Here is a 19756-nt window from a genome sequence, read left to right as displayed (position 1 = left end):
TAGTTTTACATTGCTCAGTTGGATTAAAATACTGGCACGGGATTCTTAAAGCACAAGAAATTCCTCTAGTGTTTTTGATTTGGAGCATTTTCTCTGTATTTGTTGTTACAAATGTATGCACAAGGAGTATTGTAGATTTTTGCAACGAAGCAACTACATACTGTCTTAAAAGGTCATGAGTTGTCCGAATGGTTACTCTGATGCAACAGGAAGTATTAACTTGTCTTTCTGAAGTAATTTTTTACTTGTGGCATATAATAATAAAATGTAAAATTCAGAATCCAAAATTAGGAAATTTAAAAGAAAATTACTGCTTAATCATCTCTGAAGATCACAACATGCTTGAAGTAGAAGCACTGCAAAGCTTGGAGCCTCAGATCCTTTTAGCGTGCAGGGCTTCTGTCCTCTTTGGGGAATGGCTATTTTGAGTCTCAGTATGTGTGTCATAAATGCACAATGTGTTAGCTTGAAGTTCAGCATCGCTTTTAAGTGTCTGGTACAGTACCTGAGCAAGAACAATTTAAGTGTATTTGGCCATTCTTCAGTATGAAAATTAAGATTTTACATAGTTAAGTTAGATAACGTTGATGGTAGCTGCAAATGCATTTGACTTGTACAGGTTCTCTCCTCTGCAGCGGTACTTTGAAATGCCTCACAACCTATAGAAGTCAGAGTTAGTTTGTTGCTGGATGTTCCAGGACTGCATTGTGCACTTTGCCTCACGGTCAGATTTTACACCTCTAGCTGCAGAACAGACTGGTTCTTGTGTTTTTCTTGTCTGTTTTGTTTTATAACTGCCATTTTTATTTCTTCTCATGCAGTAGTATCTTCAGCTTTTAGCATCTTTCCCTTTCACCTAAAATGAGGAATCAGCAAAGTGTGCTGTCACAGCACCTGTCAAGTGGTATGTCTGCGCCTCACCAAAGCAGTGGAGAAGGCCTGCAAACAGGGAGGCGTATCAGAGATGCTATGAGCATCTTTGCAAAAGCCTCAAAGGCTTAGCTATACCTTTTTTGTGTGCTTTTGGGGAGTGTGTGTGTTTGTTTATAGTTACTTATTAGTTCTTGCTTTGGATGTGGAGCTCTAAGACTGTGGAGCGGTCCATGCCTTGTAAAAAGCCTGTGACATTTAGCTTGAGTCAGGTCAACATCTGAGATCTTGACCCAGCCTAAATTTGTGACTTCATTATAGGAAGATGTAAAAAGAGCGTTATTTTCAAAAAGAAAGGTATCTCTCTCAAATAATTCAAGGGTAGTTCTTAAAACCCACAAAAGGGCCCCCTCTCCAAACGGATGATTGACCACTCAGTATTACTTTCAGATCATGAACTCGGTAATGCAAGATCCTGTCCTGTGAAACTTGGACTTGAAGACTTATTTTCTTCCTCCACAAGCCCCAAGAGCTTTTGTGTGAGGGCAGGAACCTTTTTATTCAGTTTCCATTGTAGGTTGCTTCTTTGTCGCATCTGCTGCATGCCTGAATGGCCAGAGAAAAATTTTATTCATGCGACCGTATATTCAGACTGTTCTATAGTAGGAATTGTGTGCAACTGGCCTTCAACCTTACTGACCCCACTGGGGCTCAAAATATAAACAAAAAGGATGTTTATTTTCTCAATTGTCATAAGCTGGTTTCATAGTGAGTCCTAGGGAGTGCTGGTGATTCCTCTTTTCAGGTGAAGGAGAAGGATTTAGGATGATGAACACAAGCCATTTTAGATGGGAATCATCTAAATGATGTCTGTATTTGAGCTAGATACTTAAGGCTCCTTTTATAGGTAGTGAAGAGAAATGGAACTTTTAGTCTTGTGTTATCTGCCTCTATTTTAGTTACCTGATTTAGGATAAAGTGGGTTTTGCTCTAGAGGTGCCTTTTTCTATTCACTTACTACAAAATTGAGTCAAGATCACTAAATTACATCTAGATACCAAAATGTGATTAAGCGAATCCCAGGTAGTAACTACTGAACAACACATATAATGTAATAAACAAGCCGAAAATGTGTGGAATTCTTGTTTCAGTGGACTTAGATGTTTTCCAAGAAAGTGTAGGTCCAAATTGAGTTTCAAGCTCTCGAATGTTCTTTACAGGGGGAATATTTGTAGTTTGGCTTCACTGCGAGCTATTTAGTGAGAATATATTATTCAGCTCATCCGTACTGCTGTCTTTAAACCATTCCAGCTGCTTTCTCTTTCCCACAGCCTTCATGTTGGATGAAATTTATGAGCTATCCCAACTATGGGATTGTTTTATTTTTCAAATTTGATATTTCAAGTATTTCTGTATTAATTATTTAGGGAGGTGTATTCATGTAGCACTTAAGGCACATATCCTAAGCGCCAAGAGAAAGTGTCTGAAATCCAGGTTACTTTTCATCTAATGTTTTTCTTAAGTCTCTTTCCAGAAAAATTAGGGTTCTTTTTTAAAACGATCAAAAGCGAAATACATTTTGCGTTGGAGTTGTGCAATTACATTTTAAATTCTTCCAGTCCTAATTTAGCAAGTCTTTCAGTAACAAGGATTCTTAAAAACCAGACCGTTTCTGACTGAATAAATGTGCAAGACAAAGTCAGAGGGTACTCCCGGTTTCATCATTATATGATCAGTATACATTCTTTTCTAGGAATAAAACCAGTCTTCCTCACAGACAACTGCTGGACTCGGCTTAGTCATCCAAATTCAGGAATCTGCATGTGACCTGAGTTGTCTAAGGAGCCATTGTGCTCAGTGGAGATCTCCCCAGTGCAGTTGCTGTACAGAGGCTGCAGAGCTGCTCAGCTTACCCTAAAATAGATCTCCAGCGGTGGGTCAGCTGAATCCCTCCGGAGGCTTCACTGCCTGCTTTGGCTAGATCAGGTGCATCATTGAATTCATGCAAGTGAAGCTGTTAGCACTGACTGTAATGGTGCATCTAGCATGCCAATGGGCATGTAAATTGAGTTGTCTGAAAAACATGTATAAAACATTAAAATCAACAATTTCTGTATATTGGCATTGCATTTTTTTATTACCTGGAGGAATTTGAAGAGTGACATTGCAGTGGGTCATGCATTCTGTGCCTCCAGGTAGTATGAAACAGAAGTCAGATTTAATTGTGGCAGACATACAGGGAGTTACAGTATTGGCAAAGTTACGATGGCTATAGAAAGTATAAATCATTTACTGGTAGGATAGTAAGTTCTGAATTTGATTTGTGAGAGGACAAGTGCAGAGATAAGGCTGTGCATATCTTCATCAGAACAAACGAAAGGTTATAGTGGCTCAGGTTTCGGTGAACTTGGGAGACTGAAGTGAAGACTGCAGCATTTAAGGAAAGAGGGAGGATTAAGAGCTGAATAAATTTTCAAATCTGTATGCAGAGGAAAATAATTGGATCTTGGGAATGTTGAGAAGGAAGAAGCTGTAAATTTTCTACATAGAGAGGACCCTACGGTGACTTGCAGGTTATGCTCCGGGGGGGGGGGGGGAGAGGTGTCAGGATGGTAGTGTTAAAAGGGGCAGATAATTGAGTTGGCAGTAAGAAGTGTCACATCTGTTAAATTGAGTAGAGAGAATTGACATGCTCTAACATCCATTTGGGTATCATCAGCGATGGAGGTTGCATAGAGGGAAGGGAGTAGGAGATCTGGGCAGAGCTTTGTGATATTACATACAAAAATATGAGAAGATAGTGTGAAGTATCCAGTGAAAGACACTGAAGAAATTACTGGGTGGATAAGAGCAACACTAAAAATGGGCTGCACGAGCCAAGAGAGCAGATTTCCTCTCGTTCTTTAAGAACATTTAAGGTTTGTGTGAAAAGAATCCAGAAAGTTTTCAGAGTATGTGGTTTTGGAGACATTTAGAAATCATTTCAGCAAAGCACAGTACTGGTAAACCAGATTGTTTACTTTCATATTCCCCGCAGTAAGTGTAGATAGAGCAGTTGAATTCTAAAATAAAAGGTGTGATTAGGAACTGATTAGGAAACGAAGACTATGTTTTAGTTTTTTGGTTGCAGTGGAAGAGCACAGTAAGCTTGAATGTGAAGGCACTGAAATGAACTTTGATAGCTGTTAATTTGGAGGGGAAATTGCACAGCCACAGGGAGATGATGATGTGGTGGAGAGGTAATAAAAACTGATACAGGAGGAGAGAGGGAATTAGAGGAGAAGATCTGGCAAGTCACCATCTTATCTTTGATAAGAGAGGAGGCTGGGAAATAGTTTTTGTCTTTGTGTTCACCTTTCTGGGGTGGGGTGCAAAGTTTGTAGAGTACTGTGAAAGGAGGGAAAGCAGAAGACTTAAGTTTCGCTCTGAGAGCTGTTCTTCAGTTGCTTAATCTGATCTGAGATGGTCTCTCCGAAATCATATTTTTGATGCCAAAGCAAATAATTTCATACCTTTGAGGCTGCAGATGCACTTAGCAAGTTCCCAGCAATTTCACAAATAGTCCTACATTGCTTTGTTTTAATAGATTTGAGTAGAAAGCTGAGAGGCCTATTCCAGGTCAGAATGAATTCATTTCAAAGATTAGGAACATAGAAGCACACATCAGTTCTCATGCATATCTTGAACCTTCTGTGATGGATGGTATCTTGATGCTAATGACCTAGCTTATTATTACTAATTTTAAATGACCTGTTTGTGGGTGGCATCACAGATAAGATAGTGGCAAGGAAGTATCAAGAGAAATTGGGCATTTTGTAATGCAAAGAGCAAGTGCAAGTTACTTTCATTTTTTTAATTCAGCGGTCATAGTAGTCAATTATTTTAGAAAATCTACAATTAATGTATTAAACTGCACTAGTATTAATCCCAGTAAATTTAATTTATGCAATACTGTGTAAGTTATCCCCCCCGCCCCCCCAAGTATTTTGCAGTGGAAAATAGGCTTGTTTACATTGCAGGCCTGAAGTAATATAAAATGCTGTCTGTTAGTTTCATATGAGCACAAGGGTGTAAATATATGATCAGTCCTTTTTTATACAGCTGTAGCATTATCCATGGGTTTGAACATTTGAAGAGGGTAGGTGGACAGAGTAAATACTGGTGAGTATTAGCCAATTTGAGTTCTGAAAAAGTGGTTTTATATGATACAGCAGTAACAAATGGCAGGACCAACATGGTACTATCAATTGAATGTGCTATGAGTAAAAGTAGAAATGATGTAGGTACTAGTAATTAAACATTGCTGATGTATGCAGGAACATGTGGGGCATTATAATGCTGTGTTCTCTACAGAACTACAGTAAAACAGACAGCAGTCACTCTCACCTTTCCCTACCTTGGGAATGTAGCAGCCTTTCTTAGTGGTGAAGGTGGTAGAGCAGCACAGCACAGTTTTGTACGTGGAAGAGGCAGTGGCACCTATAGCAAAGGTTGCCTAACCAATTCAATCGTAAGAACCTGTCTTGGTTGTTTTTAACTAGCCAGAGTTTCAGACAAACTCTGTGGAGGACAACTGTCTTCCTGTGCTGTTGGTGGGAAAGAGAAGGTAGATGCACTTGGAATGCAAAACAAGTAGCGAGCAGTGAGAACAAACAGGTTTGGAATGATAGTAATGACAAGTTTTCATAACCAGTATGGTGCATTCATCTCCAGAACCATGAATTGAACCCAAAGATCTGGATTTTCATCACTCCTGTCCTGTTCAGTTACTATCTGAGTCTCCATATCTTCAGATTTTCTTAGTGTGAGGGAATTTGGACCTGTGCCTCCAGCTTCCCTGCAGAGTACCGTAACTACCGGGCCAGTAGGCAGATGGTGTTTCCAGCTCTGTTTTTGGAGCGAGGCATCTAGGCAGAAGAGATCACACAGATGTTTTAGACATTGAAGAGGAGACAATATGACTTGGAAGCCTGGTGATTGAGATACTCACCTGGAATTAGAGGCCCAGGTCTTTATGTTCAGGTCCATATGTATTTCAGTGAGAACTGTTAGACCTAGTTCTGAACATACATGGAAACTGACTTAAAATAGTATGCAAAGTCTTGCTTCTTACACATACAAAAATAGATCTGTGATTTTTGCAATCTTGACTTTTTTCTTAATAGCATTAGTATATATAGCATTAGTATGTATTTGAATATGGGAGGAATATTGAAATTTTCTTGAGTTTTGTTGTATTGCTTTATAAGAATAGTAAACCTGAAAATTAGATGGTGTTATCTTTTCATTGTCAGCACCCTTTCTTAGATTATCCTAACTCTTGTCTTCTGTTTTTTTAGGGATTCTTATTCCAGTTATTCTACTTCATTATAAAGTGTCAGAGCTTTAAAATTAATTCTCTTCCTCTTGTCCTAAATAAAGGGTTTTTGTTTTGCTCCTTTTTGTCTCTTTTGCTTTTCTTCATTCATATCTTGTATCCCGTTTTCCTTCCTACTGCTTGCTTTTCTCCTTTTTCAATTCCTCCTCCTTTTTCTCCCCTAGTTTTAATTCTTAACTGTCAACTGAATGAAATTATACTTGGATTACAGTCTGTTCTCTGTGAACCTGACTGGGACTAGATAATTTTTGTTCTGGTCCAAGGTATTGCCACACATAAAGCGTTCCTTTCCTAATGTGTTTTTGAGGATGGACTTTTAAGTATGGCTAGGTAATGTATGGAATCGCCAAACTTGCATTTAGTTCAGCCCTTTAATTGTACAGATTTCAGTACCCTTTCCATGTACAAAGGAGTACAAGAGAAATGTAGACTATTTTAAATTACTAAAAGAAGTTGTTTTGGTAATGATCCCAATATGGCCAGTTGTGTTCCTGTACTTTTTCAACTATGGTGTTAGAAACTTTAACCTTGAAAATAAAATTCAGCTTTAGACTACTAAATGTAGCTGTTATTCTAGTTCTAAAAATCATGTAGAGCATTCCTAAATAAGATTTTGTCACACTGTTTTACAATGTTCACTGTTTTTTCGTTTGATGTCCAGTTTGTTCTAAGGCAATATGGCAGAAATGCTGGTTTCCCCCTTGTAGTTTGTTGTCAGAATATTTCAAGGAGAGAAGAAATGCTGACTATATGGGACTATCTGTACTACTTATTCCTGTATTCTGTGTTGTGTAGGCTATCAAGTACTAGCTCCCACTGCCTATTACGATCAGACTGGTGCCTTGGTAGTAGGCCCTGGAGCAAGAACTGGCCTTGGAGCACCAGTCAGATTGGTGGCCTCAACTCCCGTTATCATCAGTTCTGCAGCAGCACAAGCAGGTAAGTATTTGATCCTGCATGGAGGTTTCTTCTGCTTTTGTATTGACTCTTAACAGTAATGTTGATTTAGTATTTGGTGTTGTTGATGTGTTTTGTATGCATCTGTGAAGTTTTCTAGTTGTGAAGAATATACCATACATGCTCTCTTTCTTACTCTGTTGCCTCCCTTTCTCTGAGAGACACTGCTGTTTCTCAGAGATTTAGTTTTCCCTTTTTTTTAGTTCAAATTTACAGTCCTCTCCCCCTACATATACAGGCATGTTTCTGCAAATGTTGTTGCTTGTCAGATATGAACATTTTCCCCTTTCCTCTCCCCATGCATATAACATGCACTTCTCATCAATCTCCTAAATGGTGTCCTCTAGGAAGCATCATTTCATTGCTTCGGCCTGGCAGAAGATGATGGAGTGCTCTGAGGCCTTGCTGTGCTTTTTCTCCTGAAAGTATTTTCTCCTGGAAAGTGTGGCAAGGAAAAAAAATATAGAATGGACAGCAGAAGAGGAGAATTAGTTATATCAAAAGTCTCTAGTTTTCTTTTTGTTTTTTTATGAGTGATAGGGTCTGGTACTACTTGACTGAACCATTGTATTTATTGCATTTGTTAAATTAAAATCTGAAATACTAACACCAGATTAATTAATCTGTTCAGAAAATTAGATTTTAAATTAACCTATAAGCTGCTTTATCTATACAGAACTCACTTCTGACATTAGTAGCTGAAGATGTCTTTTGAATGACTCGTAGCTGCAACTCTGCTATTGTGACTTTGGATGTAAAAGTACAGTTCAGTAATGTCTTGTATGTTTACACTGAAAATTCCCTCAATTACATTAACAATTCTACAGCCTTGAATAGCCTACAACATATGCTGTCTTCATTTTTTTCCTCGGGTAATTAAGACTGTGTAATACTATAAAGTCTCTTTTAGTCCTTTAATATGTGAATTTCTGCTTGTTTAAGAGCGCTTCAAGAAAATACAATTTAGATCTGAATAGTCCATTTTCAGTCAGAAATGTCTGAGAGAGTAATTATGATTGAAAACATGTGTTTTACAGCTGCAGCTGCTTCAGCTGGAGGAACAGCAAACAATCTCGCGGGAGCCACGAACGGTCTATTTCGGCCACTTGGTGCCCAGCCACAACAACAGCAACAGCAAACAAATAGTAGCCTACAGTCCAATTCATTTTATGGCAGTAACTCTTTGACCAATAACTCCCAGAGCAGTTCCCTTTTTTCACATGGTCCTGGCCAACCAGGAAGCACATCTCTTGGCTTTGGAAGTAGCAGCTCTTTAGGAGCAGCTATCGGCTCTGCACTTGGTGGATTTGGCTCATCAGGTAGGTTATTAATATAGTGAGGAAATTCTGTGAGACTTTTGTGTTAAGCAAAAAAATGTATCTGTATCCAGACATATTATATACACATACATATCTAAAAACAATGGAAAAATAGGTTATTCAAGTTTAAAACAAATTATAGGGGAAGAAAAAGGGTTTGTTTTTTTTTTTAAATTCACTTGGGCTCTGTATACAAGATGCATTTTTGAAGAGTATCCTGTAGTCACAGATATCTCCAAAATACTTTTCCATACTGAGCACTGTACTCTTCCCCAGAAGTTTGTTTTTGGTAAGCTTTTTTATTTTCAAAGAAGTCTTCATTCTGTGTTTAAAATAACAACTGATTACTTTTGAGGTATGCATTCTTTTGGTGTAATTGTCATGTCAGGAAAATTCCTAGTTTTTTTAAAAAGTAAATAGCATATGACTTTCTGAATTTGATCTAATACTGAAGTGTTTGTTTCTATAACATTTTTTTTATAGGATTTATAAACCCGAATGACTTAATACCCAATAATAGTCCTTGTTAACTTCAGTAGGTTTAATCTTAGATACAGTTAAGCATAAATAGTTCTGTGCAAGTTTGGGGCCTTAAATTATTTCAACAGATATTCCTGAATAGTATCAACCTGTTCATATTTAAAGCAAAAAAATTAAAGAAAAAATCAGTTGCCATCATGTTTCTGCTCTATAGCAGAAATTTCTTATTCTCACAGTTTTTAAACATGCAAGGTAGGTTTTCTTATTTCAGATTCAGTATTAGTAAGGCAAGTGAAGTATCTTTTCTAAAGAATATATCCTTTGGCTATTAATATGTAAGCTCAGCACTGAATTGCTTAGTATTTATTATTATTTTAATGAAATCAGTGGAGCATTATTATAATCTTACGTATCTTGCAGATGGGTAGAAATTGGGGGAAATTTATGTAGTCTAACAGTATTCTTTTCAAAGTTAAATGCCCCAAGGGAAATAATGAAAAAAAAAAAAAAAATAAATGTTGAAAGAAAGATTACTACAAGATAGCCTAATATAAGGAGAAACAAAAGGAAAAACGTCCTTCAGTGTTAAAACATGATACCTGTTATTGGTAACTAAGTAGAGGTGAATAGTGACATCAAATATGTCTACCAAGACAGAGATTTTCAGTGTTGTTTTTCATAAAATAATCTAAAAATTTATTTACTTTAACAAAACTACTGCTAGGAAATCCAGAATCAAGTTTTATGCTGATCCTCTCTAATACCTGATTTTAAAGAGTGGAATAGGAGACTCTAAACATCATCTCTAATTTTTATTAAAAAAAAAAACCAAAACAAAAAAGCAAAACAAAACAAAAACCCAAACAAACAAAAAAACCACACAAAACAAAACAAAAACGTAGAGGCTACTCAGTCATGTAGAGTTTAATTTTCCATAATACCACAGCAGGTGAATCTTATTTACAAAGTAATTGTGCTATCCAAGTGCTGTATTTTGTAATATAATTTGTCATGAGCTACTTGTAGGATTTCAGTGAATTCTTAGCAGCTGTGTTTTGCTCTAGGTACAGTTTTATTTCATTAATAGATAAGTGATCATATCTGCGTATTTAATGCAGTGCACCCATTTTAAGTCTCTAGATAAAACAGTTTTAAGTCATAAAAGTCTTTATCCTGCCTTGTCACAAGGACCTCCATAGAATACAAATTTTAGTTGTGTATCTACTTAAGAATCAGCATAGTTCTTTCTGGCACAGGAGATTAAGCCTTTTTTTTTTTTTCCCCTTTCGTAGCAAAGGTCAGTTCCAGAGCTTTGTCCAAAGCCTTCAGCATAGACAGCATATGCTGAAATTTTGCAGCAGTATCCTAGGTGATTTAATTAGCATGGTAGTTTCCGCAGGGAAGCAGGAAGCCTATGCTTTTGCAGTTTGAGAAGTGCTGATGAAAGGTGCTATCTAAACCTGAAATATTTTTAGTAGTATTATTGGAATAAAAGTATTTTGAAAGTGCCCGTCTGCCAAGTATAAATTGTGCTTGCCATAATAGCCACTTAAAAAATGCTTGCTGATGATCACTTTTTTTAAAGAGTTCTTGAGCTGTATGTACATATGACTTGAATTACACAGATGAGTACTTAAACAAATGGTGTTAATGCATGTTGAGGCAAATTAAAAACAAAACTTTTTATTTGCTAAAGTTTCAGCTTCTTTGTACCTCCCCTCAGTGTATTGCGAAGGTTGAATTCAAGTTAAAATATATCCATGAAGACTGACAGATGGCAATACAGATTTGCCCTTACGTTTTCAGTTGTTGCAGGGGAAAAAAAAGCTCTGCAAAAAAATGCAAAGATGAGCATGTTCTAGCTGAATGACTGTGAACAGTAAAGTAAAAAACAGGAAGAGCCAAGCATACCATATAAATGGCTGTATGTATTTTACAGTCTCTGCTCATTTATTATAAAGTTATTCATACTCCATTTTAAAGGTTTAGGTACATGATAAGTTACTGCAGCTTAACAGGTAGCTGAGAATTAGATCAACTACGGCAGCTTTCCAGATGCCTACTTCTGGCTTGTGACAACTGTAAAGTAATTGCATTAGCTTAGACAGTGGTGAAGAGAGGTAAGCTAATTCAAATTCTCTTCTGGTTTTTGTGAGCTTTGCTTGTGTGTGTGTGTGTGTGTGTGTGTGTGAAAATGCAGCTCAGCTGGTTCACGGTAACTTGTTAAGCTGCAGTAATTTAGCTGAGTAAGAAACCCTGAAAGAAAGCTATAGTTTGCTTAGTTTTTTTCATAGTTGGAAAAATAACAATCCATCATGTAGCACTGTATTAACATTGACGTGGTTCACCAGCTGAGCCAGAACCTGTAGAGCTAGTCTCAAATCTTGAGTTTTCTCTCAACTGTTACCTTAATTTGCTCTTCTGATTTCTTATTCTGAATCTCCTTGCTTAGTTAGTCCAGTATCTTTTCCTTCTGGCTTCTCCTCTAGTATGTCTTCCTTCCCAGTTTCCAGGCAACTGTTATCTCCTGCTTCCCCTCCCCATCCCAAATATGTTTCTGTTCCTGCTTGTACTGTGTGATGTTCCCATCATTAGCTTACTATTCCAGTCTTTTTGCCCCACAGTCACATATACCTTCTACAGCCTAACTTTTCTTCAGATCTGCTTTCTTCTCATCCTCAGTCCCACTGGTTTTGAAAGTGCTTGCCGGTTTTCTTGCAGTCTCCTTGTTGGCTCCTTTGTCTGACTTTTCTCTCCTCCTGGTTTCTTTTTTCTTTTTGTTTCTTTTTTTTTTCTCTTTTTCCCTAGTCTATTTCTTGTGTTTGGCTTTTGTCTCCTCTGCATTTGAAGTAGAAAACTGCCTTTCCCCACTGCCTGATGGGCCTTCCCAACACAAGGTGGGAACTTGGACAGCAGTTACAGAGTCCATTTTTGGCATGGCACACAGAAGCCTAGAAGTTCAATTGCAGGGAAAACCTTTATCAGCCATCTCAGATGTGCCACGTATGGACAGGAGTTTAAGTTTTCAGCTATGAGTCTGTAGCAGATCTGTGCTGAACTTGTATGAACTGTGATTTTGCTAAGATTTTTAGCTCAATCAAAGAGAGCATGAAAATAAAGGTCTCCTGTTGCTAGCACATTGGTCTGAGTACATGAAAGCATCAGCTTCTCAAATAATAGGTAGCTGGATTATTTTGCTAAGGATAAAGCATCTTTCCTTGCCTGTTTTTCTGAAATGGCAGTGTTGTTTGGGCAGAACTTCTCTTTGAAAAATTTGGTCCGAGCAGGTACCTGCCATGAAAAGTATTAGCCAAGTTGCTAATGTTAGGAGAAAACAAACTAGTGCCTTAAGATGAGAAGTATCAGGCGACCTTTATATTGGGACATGCTGCCAGCTTTAGTAGGAAGGTGCCTGACAAGGGTAAATAAAGATTATGGAAGTATAAATTCTGACCTTTTCCTTTTTAAGTTGAAGTAGAAATCAATTTTCCAAATTCAGCCTAAGAAGCATCTTTGTTATCAAAATATCCATAATCTTGGTTTTGTTCATGAGTATAATAACGTTCCAGTGTTTAAAATAGGTGCTCTAGTTTAATATTTCACTAGTATGCAACAGATACTAGAATTTAACATTTCTAAAAACTTGTTCTCCTAATTTATCCTAGACTGTTCATCGCCCTGCTGAATGATGCTGTGCAGGATAACCAGTCCTTCACTAATACACTATTATCCAAAGCTTCTAGTCTGATTTGACTTTCAGAAATATTGGTAGCAGTAAAATTACATTTTTAGTTTCTCACCTTAATTTTCCTAGCTCTGCTCTGCTTCTCATCTTCTTCTTAGCCTGTTCCTCCTTTATAATATCTTTTCAAAACCCTTCTTTGAGAACTGTAATTCTCATAGGGAATTTTAGTCATTTTTTTCCTACAGGTGAGGGGTTCACAAACAAGAGGAAGTTCAGAAACAGCTGAACAGCAACATAAATTATTTTCCGAACCCTTAAGCAACAACAACCGATTGTCTCTAGCCTTTTTCCTAAAATCAAGTATCACTGTCTGACTAAGAATTTATGGTGGAAAAAATTTTATCAAAGAGTTTAGAGGAAATATTTTTAGAATAATTTATTCTGTAATGTGACAGTGTAATCTAATCTCATAAATTCCATATTTGTCCCAAAGCCTGAAGCCAGGCTGTTAGAACAGAGTACTGCAATATTACTGTGAGAAGTCTAGAATGAAATGTTGAAAGACATGGGCATTGGTGAAATTACTTATCAGTGGTATGTTTATACCCACTTAGATTTACTTAAAAGCATGTGTGGTTATCACAGTAATTGTCTTTGTCATAACGATTGCTGTAATTATTGTGATCACATCTGTTATTGCCCAGCTGTAGTTGGGGACAGGTTTTATTCAGTTGACACTGTGTAATTAGGGTCTTTTTATTTCTTCTTCAGTTGGCAGTTCTGCAAGTAGTAGTGCCACAAGGAGAGATTCTCTATCTACTAGCTCTGACTTGTACAAAAGATCTAGTAGCAGCCTAGCACCCATAGGGCAGCCATTTTACAATAGTCTGGGATTTTCCTCCTCTCCAAGTCCAATAGGCATGCCTCTGCCAAGCCAAACGCCAGGACATTCACTTACGCCACCGCCATCACTTTCATCACATGGATCCTCATCCAGTTTGCATTTAGGTAAAAAAAAAACAAAAACAAAAAAAAACAAAAAACAACTTTTTGTTTGTATGTGTGTATGTATTTCTATGTGTAAAATATATGTTGCATAAGAGATGTCACGTTACCTTTGCTGTTAAACAGTTTTGTAAAGAAGAGGGGCCATTTCTGAAAGGTGAAGAGCACGCTCAAATGCTCATTGATTTGACAGTGGAGGGCACTCAGCTTTTTGCAGTATCGGGCCAACAACTGATTTTTCTTCCCTTGCAGAAGCCCGATAGAGAGCCCAGTAAGACTTATTTGTCCTATTTGTTTTATGTTTCTACAGTATGACAAGCAAAGGTGCATTATTTTTGTTTCTCCTTCAGTGTATTACCACTTTAAGGACATTTTAAGGTGATACTGTGTTTAACAGTGAAATGACTTTCACTACCGCCCCTTACTGTGATAAAGTAGAAAAGTGAGCAAAGCTCTCAATGTGAGATGTATTGAAAGGTGATTTTTGAATTGGTGAGCCTAGTACCTCATGGCCCAGATGCTTTGCCAGGAAGACAATAGTTTATCACCAGGCTGGTGGAAAAAAAAGAAAATGTATTTGTGAAAGAAGTAGCAAAGGCTTTGTCAGTGGTGGCTCTCTGTTATTGGATGTATTTTTTAAGGAATGATGATAGTAATCTTCTAGAAAATTTTTAAGCTAGTTAGATGTCACAGGAGCTCAACCTTTTTAAAAAAAAATTGAAAAATAAAATAAGATTAAAAAAATCTAAAGAAACCCCACCACAGCCTACAGTATATTTAGAAGAGAATGCCTCTAACCTGAGGTTATTTGATAAACTTGCCCTTTTTTCGCTGCAGATATTTCTGATCATTTAATTTGGATGCTAAAATCATACAACGAAACTGGATGTAATTTCAAGATTGAGTTGCCTGTTGCTCCAGTAACTACTCAGTGCAGAGTTTTGTGCATGTAATAGGCAACCTAATCCCCTGTACTTCTGTTAGTGCAAATAAAACAGGAAAAAATTTAAAAGTGCCTACCAAAATACACTTTAAGTGAGAAATGTGTGAGTGATTTGTGTAACAAGGTTAAAAGTAATTTAAATATATTACATTTACAGTTCAGTATCCCCTTCACGGTTAAGTGCTGAATACCCGAAGTAAAACTGGGCAAGGGGATGTTTCAGCACGTTTTATTTTTTTTTACTTACCTTTTTTCCTTTTTCAGGTCTACAAAGTGCACCTTTGGGCTGAGACCAAGCATGGAAAGTTTCAGCCCAAATGGAGGCTTTTGAGAAAGTTCTGAACATCTGACAATGGGGTTATGATGGAAATCTTTTTCTTTCTTTCTTTTCAAAGTACTCTCACAATAGTTTTCATATTACTGAAAACTATACTTTAAACCAAATTTTGGAAGGCATTATCTAAAATTCAAAACGTTTAAAGTTTTGTGTTGTTTCACATTTGATAAATGTTAGAAGACCTTTTTTCAGTTCTGAGAAGATAAGCTGTGATCAGTATAGAGGAATACCTCTATCAGCAGAAATTGTTAAATACTGATTTTAATCCATTTCGGACTTTTTGGCAGTGTGAACTGAGCATAATAGTTTATTAAAATCACATACTAGATCAGCGTGTAAAGGCCAGAATGTACAGTTGTACTCTGAAAATTGACACAACCTTGTTGGCTTCCATGTGTACTGCCTCTTCATCTTCCAAATGAAGTGGACCTTGATTACGGGTAAACGTTTTGCTACCTTACCAAATCAATCTGAAATTTGGAAATTGAGGTCTTCTGGATGTTTGCTTTCACAAAAATGCAATAATATTTTTAGCGTTCCCTGCACTCTGCCTTGTGTCTTATCTTTGTGCAGTTACATCCAAGGTGCACCATCGCAAAACATTGAAGACTATTTCTGCAGTTAATTGTCTGTCCTGTTAAATTTATTCTGGTGTGTTCATCAGCCACTCTTGGAAGCATTTGTTTTGTTCTCACATATAAAAAATAAAAAGGCAAAGCTTTCTCACCAAATGAGAAGTTATACCTGAAATCAGACAGGGAGTATGTTTTAAGAAGGGTGTGATACCGTGTAGTCACTTTTCAGAGTAGAACAACATTGTAAGTTCATGTCTGCATGCCGTTTCCATTGGTATTTTGATAATGCCTGTCAAATGCAGCTCTCCCTCCACCTTCAAAACTTGTTGTCCTGCCTGCTTATATCAACAGGTTCAGCTAAGTTTAACTCCTGTTTTAAAATGTGCATCAAACTCGGTTGCTCCTGTTTCAGCCACCAGAATACTAGAGCACAATACTGGGAAAGGGTGCATGGTTTTATAACCCCTTTGTCAGACACTGCTGCAATTTGTAGCGTAAAAGACCAATTACCCTTTTACAAGAAATTTGTGATATTTTACTGTTTTTCTCTTCTCACCAACTCTTATCCAACATCCTAAAATAGGAATGTGTTAAATACTTTGTTCTAGTGTCAGTTTTCCTGTATTTGAAGAGATTTGTAAGTTGTCTGTAATTGCTTCTTTACTGTAATCAGTTGGAGCAGTAAGGTCATGAATTTGAACTACCCTTTCACTCCCAGGGACAAAAAAACTGCAAGAGGAAGTCTTTTTCCTGTGTTACTAAAAACTCCTTGTAGTTTGGTAGTGCCTACTCTGTTTGATGGTACATTGCAGCATTTTAAGGGTTTGGTGTAGATTGGATTTTTAAAATTTGAGCTTTTGGAGGTAATTATTTTCTGCGTGTTGCAAGCCAGGCTTGTTAGTAGTTTAGACTGATGTTGGTTTATCTTCAGACGTGGTCATTCTGAGTAAGAGTAAAGGCCCCTTGGCAAGACAGTATGGGGAACTTCGCATTGCCTCTGTTGTGTACTTACTCTGTAGGGCTTCGATAAACCAGGCATAATAAGCACTTGCATTCATTCATAAAACATACATACATATATATGCATATACGTGTACATATGTATGTGTAATTCTGTTTTCCATATGAAGATGAAATTTTTAGCTGAGGATGACATGAAGCTACTTTGTTAGAGATGAACAAATACTTTGTAGAAATAAAGTTTAAAGTGTTTATACACTTGCATGTATTTTATTAGAAAATAATATTGCTGACTGATTTAAGCAACAGTTACTGTCCAGTAAATCTGTTTCATGTCTTGGCTTGAAACAATTGAAGAAATACTTTGGTAATAAGTACTAACAGACTAATGCTATCAAAATAAATGTGCTAGATCTAGGTTTTAACATTTTTTCATGTTCTCCTTTACATTAGATATGCTATCCATGTTAAGGAGCTAGTAATTTAACACGCTTTGTGTCTTTGAAGCTTAGTAAGGCTCTGATTTAGATGGTCTATATCCCCTTTATACCTCTGCGCCTCTTTTTCCCTATGGGCTAGCCACAGGGATTTAGATTCAATTAAATTGTAAAACAACTTAATATTATTCATTGCATTGGAGATCTTTGTTTTACGAGATCAGAGGTGATAGCTAAGTGATGATCTGAAGAATTAACTGCACGCCTTACTCCCCAATGGTTTGTAATACTGATGCCTGATAACAGTCTTCTAAAATTCCAGTGTTTGCAGAAACGTTTAGACGAGGTGCTTTGTCCAATAGGGTATGTTCCCCAAATAATTTATAAGACCTAGGCTGTTACCTTTCTAGTTTGGAATCAGAGTCTGTAAAACAAGTGTCCTGAGTTCTTGAAGGGCATGGGGGTGCAGTAGGCTAACCAGGAGGATTTGGGTAACTAGAATTCAGATTTCGGGTTTCCATTTCTAAGCTGTTGACACTCAAAGTTTTCAGGAAGGAGACCATGTGTCAGTGTCCACGCTAATGCTTTGGTGGTTTCTCATTACTGAGAAAGTAATGAGTACAATATGTAAGAAAATTGTCCGTTGTATACAAGAGTATATCTGCAAATAACAAGTACCTATGACAATATGCTTTTATTTTGGGGGTTTTACTATTTTTCAAATCTGCAAAGTTGCCACTAAGCTATAACACTGTTGCTGTAATAAAAGGTTACATGAGAAGAAAAAGCTAATTACCTATTAAATTACTGGGTTTTTTTATAATAGCGTCCAGGGTTTTACAAGGTTAAGCTTTCTGTGTGCTTTTGAAGTATGACAGGTTCTTCTAGGCACAATGGATATGTTTTCAGCCTTGCTGCATTATGATCCTGCTTAACGTGATTGTCTTAAGTAGTTTCACAGGCTAGACAGGAGTTTCCTAGTGCAGCGTAGTTGTCTTACGAGTCTTAAAAAGGGATGGTTCCCAAATTAGACTGAAGAAAGGCTTGATAATTCTGAGTGTGAAATGTATTGTATATGTGCAGCTCTACTCCACATGCATAGGATATTAGTTAAAAGCTACGAAGTTTCTTAATATCGGTCTTAATTGCTGGATAAATTGTCACATTTCATTTATACTTAAGTGAAGGCTCAGTTAAAAAAAAGCTGAAACAATTGCTGATTCAGGTGTGCAATTCCGTGAATGTGTACGCAAATTAGAGCCATGCAGTTTGTGGGCATGTAATCAAAACTACCCTATTAGTGTCTGGCACAAAATTGAGCATGGGATCAGTGGAGCAGTAGAGATGCTACAACAGGAAAGTAGACTTCCTTTTAAACGGGCTTTGCTGCCCTCTGGTGACGTTATATAGTGTTACTGCACAGCTTTTACAGGGAAGCTAGGATTTCATTCATATATTAAATAATCTAGATGAGGAATACCATGATTTCAGGCGCATAACTTTGTGTTCTTTAGAACGCTGTTCCTAGAAGAGAAATGACTGTGGAGTATCATTCCGCATACTGCTTCACCTGCAGAATGTTGGGTTTCTGTTTTTCTTGTTGTCTGTTAGTATCACGTCGGTGTTGGCTCTTTTCTGGAAATAGTGATTGTCAATGGAAACTAAAAGTGATAGTTAAACTTGATTTTTCTGGCTGTAAAGAATTAAGAGGCTTTAATTTAAAAGAAAACCTAGTGGTTTTTAAAAGGTATTGTGGGGCATAAAGTATTTACTGATTCCTTACTGATTCTTACCACTGAATTTTGAAAACTAATTGTAAAATAAGTACTAATTATTTCTATTTTAGGGCGTAATCCTATACAGTGCAATAAATGTGATGCTTGATATGTCTTGCAGAGCACTAACATCTCAGATTCTGGTATTGCAGTTTGACCTTTCGAAAGAGATACTTTACCATTAATACATTACCAGCCCACTGTAACACTGTTGTTGCCTGGCCTTATAAATACTTGGAATCAAAAGAAGGCTTGGCTGGGGCACTGTCAGCTGTGTTTTTTTTGTTTTTTTTTTTTAATTAATTTTGTAATAGAGCACCATTCAAACAGCACATACTGCAATTTGTTTTAAATTCAAATGTAGATATTTATTCTATTGACTTTGAAAGGGCTTTTAGTTACCATGTCACTTTCTAGGTAATTTGTAGGGAGAATGAAAATGCTTTCCGTTTCTGATTCATACTCTATAATTTTAGATTGTGGGTTGTTTTTTAAGTAGTAGAGTTGAGGTTTCTAGGTGGAAATTGTCTGAATTTTTCTGCTTGTAGTATAGTAGCAGTATCCCTTTTAAAATCATACTGTAGTTGGGAAACACGTGTTGTTTGCATGCTTATTATGATAATTGCTGCCTGTTGTGGAGGGGAGAGGCCTATGGAGGAGTTCAGAGTGACATAAACTGATTAGAGAGCAATATGTAAGGAAAAATTCACAGGACTGTGAGATGATGACAGTTGCAGGTAGAATCACTAGCAAAAAGGAGTAGGACCTAAACATAAGAAGGCAATTCAGTTCTTAGAAAGTAAGGAAAGACAAAGTGTAGTGAGAGCGATGAATGTTTTCACAGCAAGGAAAGGTCTTCATGTTTCTAAAAGGAACTTCAGTTTGGTATATCTTTGGTTGTTTTACAATTGAGTAGAGCATTCTTAGTTACTTGGTTTGAAATTTGACGTATTTAGTGCTTACAAGAGGTACCAGATTGAAAGCCTGGGATGCTGAAGTCATCAAGTATCCTGCAGAACAGGTACAGCATGACAAG

General features: G+C 37.0%; 1 protein-coding gene across 11 annotated transcripts in view; it reads left to right on the top strand.

Annotated features, from left to right (window-relative positions):
* The window catches only part of PUM2 (pumilio RNA binding family member 2), a 71353-nt gene that overhangs the window by 39682 nt on the left and 11915 nt on the right, over window positions 1-19756 (top strand). For 9 of the 11 annotated variants that reach the window (XM_082306773.1, XM_082306779.1, XM_082306777.1 and 6 more), the window contains 3 exons: window positions 7043-7186; window positions 8242-8523; window positions 13460-13696. In XM_082306773.1, coding sequence (XP_082162899.1) covers window positions 7043-7186; window positions 8242-8523; window positions 13460-13696 — 663 coding nt within the window. The remainder of the gene's footprint in view (window positions 1-7042; window positions 7187-8241; window positions 8524-13459; window positions 13697-19756) is intronic. The other 2 variants (XM_082306780.1, XM_082306781.1) reach the window with 1 other exon arrangement.

Source organism: Platalea leucorodia (genome assembly GCF_965183815.1).
Source record: "Platalea leucorodia genome assembly, chromosome: 3".
In the NCBI taxonomy this organism is placed as follows: Eukaryota; Metazoa; Chordata; class Aves; order Pelecaniformes; family Threskiornithidae; genus Platalea; species Platalea leucorodia.
The sequence above is the reverse complement of the archived record's forward strand: the minus strand, read 5'-3'. Positions and strand labels throughout refer to the sequence as shown.